At 49.3% G+C, this 5,000-nt stretch overlaps 1 protein-coding gene across 1 annotated transcript in view; it reads left to right on the forward strand.

The window, feature by feature from the left end:
• The window catches only part of cep89 (centrosomal protein 89), a 60,687-nt gene that overhangs the window by 20,355 nt on the left and 35,332 nt on the right, over positions 1 to 5,000 (forward strand). Inside the window, exons 15-17 of the mRNA XM_076291872.1 lie at positions 2,123 to 2,276; positions 2,480 to 2,647; positions 4,802 to 4,943. Coding sequence (XP_076147987.1) covers positions 2,123 to 2,276; positions 2,480 to 2,647; positions 4,802 to 4,943 — 464 coding nt within the window. The remainder of the gene's footprint in view (positions 1 to 2,122; positions 2,277 to 2,479; positions 2,648 to 4,801; positions 4,944 to 5,000) is intronic.

Genomic DNA, 5,000 nt, shown 5'->3' on the forward strand with positions numbered 1-5,000 from the left:
ACTGTTGTTGTTCACAGCACAAAGCTATTTATGGTTACTGATATACTCCGAGTCTCTGGCCCTCTCTTAGAGCCAGGCATAGTGAGCTGGCCCTCGGAAAAAAAAGTTTGGGGACCACTGCTCTAACCTTTCACCAGTTATCCCCAGGGCACAACCACCACCGAGATGGAGCACAACACTGGATGACCTTTTAGTCGCTCTTCCTTAAACCACTAGTCGCATGTGTGACTTTTTAGTCCCAACACAATCACTGTCATTAAAAAGGTTGACCTTTAACCTCTAACCTTCACCCCAGTTACAAGTCCAGAGTGCTAACCAGTGGGCCACGGTTACCTTTAATCAGTCAGAGCTTTTCTTTTAACCTTTAACCTCATGGTACAGCCATCCATAACTACCGCCGTTATCAAGAGGCTACCACCTCTGCTGTAGGCTCTCCTCAAACTCCTGCTGTAGCTGGGCTCTCCTTAAACTCCTGCTGTAGCTGGGCTCTCCTCAAACTCCTGCTGTAGCTGGGCTCTCCTCAAACTCCTGCTGTAGCTGGGCTCTCCTCAAACTCCTGCTGTAGCTGGGCTCTCCTCAAACTCCTGCTGTAGCTGGGCTCTCCTTAAACTCCTGCTGTAGCTGGGCTCTCCTCTAGTCTGAATATGCTGTAGCTGGGCTCTCCTCAAACTCCTGCGGTAGCTGGTCTCTCTAGTCCTCTAGTCTGAATTTGCTGTAGCAGGTCTCCTCTAGTCTGAATCTGCTGTAGCTGGTCTCTAGTCTGAATCTGCTGTAGCTGGTTTCTCCTCTAGTCTGAGTCTGCTGTAGCTGGTCTCTCTAGTCTGAATCTGCTGTAGCTGGTCTCTCCTCTAGTCTGAATCTGCTGTAGCTGGTCTCTCTAGTCTGAATCTGCTGTAGCTGGTCTCTCCTCTAGTCTGAATCTGCTGTAGCTGGTCTCTCTAGTCTGAATCTGCTGTAGCTGGTCTCTCCTCTAGTCTGAATCTGCTGTAGCTGGTCTCGCTAGTCTGAATCTGCTGTAGCTGGTCTCGCTAGTCTGAATCTTCTGTAGCTGGACTCTCTCTCTCTCTGTCTGGATGATAGGGCTGTGAGGCTAAACAAACAGGGCAGCTAACGAGATCATTCTTGCTGCAGCTGTGAATAATGAATGCGTTCCTGCACAGTTCAGAGATGATGCTGTCCTCGCAATCCCTTCCTCTCTGTATTACCGCTAAACCCATCTCTTTCTAAACCCTGAGCGTGGTGCTGGTTAACTGGTCCCTCACCACTTATCTCCATTAATCTTCACATTCATAGACCACACCCAACTTTACAGCCTCCAACTATGATCTACAGTGGCTCTAATATGGCCTGGTTCTGTGTCTGATATGACAAATTAGCATAATTAGCACATATGAAATGTCAGGCTATTCCAGTTCTGCATAGTCTCACCTGTCACCTCTATTCATCTATTCATTGGCATGCCGTTCATTCAGCTACAGTGGAGCCTCCTGACACACACACACACACACACCTGCACAGATAAAGCCTCACACAGCTTTGATGTTTCATTCATGACTTGACAGAGATGCCTGATGGGATCTGTTGTGAATAAAAACCTTAATCCCCACTTGACTTCCTGTATTTTTGAGGATGGAGAGAGAGAGAGAGAGAGAGAGAGAGAGAGAGAGAGAGAGAGAGAGAGAGAGAGAGAGAGAGAGAGAGAGAGAGTACTGGCAAATAAAGAGAGCAGTAGTGAGAGACAGAGAGAGAAAGAGAGAGGGAAGGAAGAGAGACACAAGGAAGAGAGACGTCACGGCGGGCTGTGCGTGCTACTCATGCCGATTAGCATCTCATCCATTTGAATGCAGTGGATGAGTGTTACATCCTGAGGGCACTAAAGACTCCTCCCTACCTACCTACTCTCAGCCTTTTATATGAATAGCTGGCTCTACTGCTGTACATTTCTATCTGCCGCTGCAGTCTGTTTTCATGTACAAAATCTCAGTGTGAGTGCCTGTGAGAGTGGTCACAGCCTCAGGACACTGTTGACAGGACAGCTGACCTGCGTGCATATTGCAGTCCTTTCCTTCACTCTGTGTGTGTGTGTGTGTGTGTGTGTGTGTGTGTGTACTCTCTACTGCAGTGGCTAAAGTGTCCAAGCAGCTGGTGCTCCAGGAGGATGAGCTGTTGCGCCTGCAGAGGGAGCTAGAGGACACGCGCCGCGAACTACACACTCTCCAACACCAGGAGGCCACCACCCGGCAACAACACCAGAGTGATATCAGCCAACTCACACGGTGAGTGTGTGTGTGTGTGTGTGTGTATATTAATGTGTGTGTGTGTGTTTGTATTAATGATTAATGTGTGTGTGTGTGTGTGTGTGTATTAATGTGTGTGTGTGTATTAATGTGTGTGTGTGTGTGTGTGTGTGTATTAATGTGTGTGTGTGTGTGTGTGTTTATTAATGTGTGTGTGTGTGTGTGTGTGTGTGTGTGTGCAGGCGTGTGGAAGAGGAGGAGCGGCGTTGGCGGGGGGAGCTGGATGAGCTGCTGGGGAAGATGGCGGCTGTGCAGGCGGAGCGGCAGAGTCTGGTGCGGGACCAGGGCCAGCTCCACGCCAACACCCAGAGCCTGGAGGCCGAGCTGGAGCGCTCACGCCACGCACACAGGTACGCCACGCACACACAGGTACGCCACGCACACAGGTACGCTACACACACACAGGTACGCCACGCACGCACACAGGTACGCCACGCACACACAGGTACGCCACGCACGCACAGGTACGCCACGCACACAGGTACGCTACACACACACAGGTACGCCACGCACGCACAGGTACGCCACGCACACACAGGTACGCCACGCACACAGGTACGCCACGCACACAGGTACGCCACGCACGCACAGGTACGCCACGCACACAGGTACTCTACACACACACAGGTACGCCACGCACGCACAGGTACGCCACACACACAGGTACGCCACGCACGCACAGGTACGCCACACACACAGGTGTACCCAGCCCAGTTCAGCAAACAGGAATATTCCGCTTCTGCTACACATGGAAACATCTTATTGCCATAACTAGAATAGGGTCCTTAATGGGAAACATCTTATTGCCATAACCAGAATAGGGTCCTTAATGGGAATATGAAACATAGTCATTGTCATTCCATTTAAAGCGTAACTTTCGCCAAAATGCATCCTAGGGTGTTTTTGTGAATGTACCCGAGTCAAACTTTTGTTTAAAAGCATAATTACGTCCGAAGCGCCACTTTTAAGCTGGTCCGTGTTGTCGTGTTCGGGTCAAATAGCCTTTTGCTGCTCCGCCTTTTGGCCAAAGTTACGCTTTAAGCCACAGAGGGCCAGATGTACGTACATTTGCGAACGTAACGTTATCAGCGCCATGGACAAACCGCAGACTGCGAACGCTGACAGACCCAAGTTTCTGTCGTATTTATCAATCGTTCAATCCTTGGTGTAAACTGCGCCTTTCTCTGCCTCTCTCCGCCCATAAACGCAATTTACGAACGTCCACAACTGAATGGCAGAGCCTACAAGCGCAGTTGAATGAAGTTAACTGATGACATTAAAGAGAAACGTTTAGCGATCATGAAATAATACCATAGATGATAAGATGTCAACGAGCAGGGAGATAATGAAGATCAGTAGTTCTACTCAAACTATTTGTGAACGTAGGCTATGGAAGATTGGTCAAATCTAGCAAGTAGGAAAGTTTAAGTGAATGACGTGAAAGTGAAAGCAAGACATTCGAAAGGCCAATGAAAGTTAATGTTGCTTTAGATAGTAGCCTACAAAGACTTGCAAAACTGGTGCTCTAAATAGCGGTTCTGTTGTCTTTGAAAGGTTCTCTTATTGAAGCATTGAACTTCAATTTGGATAAACACCTGCTTTTACAAGGCGCAAGTATTTAGGCGCAGAATGTGCGCTTTCAGGAGCAGTCTTTGTACATACCGCGGAATACATAATTAGGCGCTCTTTACTCTTCCCCTCCCATCTTTTTACGCTAAACTCCCACTTTCCCCTGGATCCTCCCATGAATGCATATGCATGACATGACAAACACAATCTGCCACTTTCAGCTCCCGCGACAGGCAGTTTGCACTTTTACATCATTGCGGCCTGTTTGTACATACCTTGCAATGATTTTACACGCACGTTGCAAAACAAATACGCCTGAAGTGGGCGCAAAAGCGTTAGTACATCTGGCCCAGAGTTTCTGGAAAGATCCATACATGAATTGTGCGAAAACAGATTTGGATCTTTCCAGAAACCTTACTCACCAAGCCTCACACTGCCTCATCCCTATTGGTCTGTCACCTGCGACGCCTTCTCCGCTGTGTCCAGTAGGAGGCTCCTAAGCCCTGTGCTATGTGCACATTTGCACACCTGTGGACTGCACATACCTGTGTGATGGTCACACCTATGGACTGCACATGCCTGTGTGATGGTCACACTGTGGACTGGGATGGTCACACCTGTGGACTGCACATACCTGTGTGATGGTCACACCTGTGGACTGCACATACCTGTGTGATGGTCACACTGTGGACTGTGATGGTCACACCTGTGGACTGCACATACATGTGTGATGGTCACACTGTGGACTGCACATACCTGTGTGATGGTCACACCTGTGGACTGCACATACCTGTGTGATGGTCACACTGTGGACTGCACATACCTGTGTGATGGTCACACCTGTGGACTGCACATGCCTGTGTGATGGTCATCAAGAGAGCACTGACCAGCATGTGCGTGTGTGCGTGTGGGTGTGTGTGTGTGTGTGTGTGTAGGAAAGCCCAGCGGCGTGCAGAAGCCCTGAAGCAGCAGCTAGAGGAGTCCATGGATAAGGAGCTGACTGCCCTGCACTACCTGGCTGGAGTGGTGGGACTTGCTGAGAAGACCACACAGGAGAGAGACCAGCTCATACACATGGTACACACAAACACATACACACACACACACACACGCACACACGCACACATACTCACA

This window comes from Alosa pseudoharengus, unplaced genomic scaffold (assembly GCF_046254945.1).
Source record: "Alosa pseudoharengus isolate Yale_2024_CS ecotype anadromous, Long Island Sound unplaced genomic scaffold, YU_APseudo_1.1 YU_APseudo_1.1_scf_19, whole genome shotgun sequence".
Classification (NCBI taxonomy): domain Eukaryota; kingdom Metazoa; phylum Chordata; class Actinopteri; order Clupeiformes; family Clupeidae; genus Alosa; species Alosa pseudoharengus.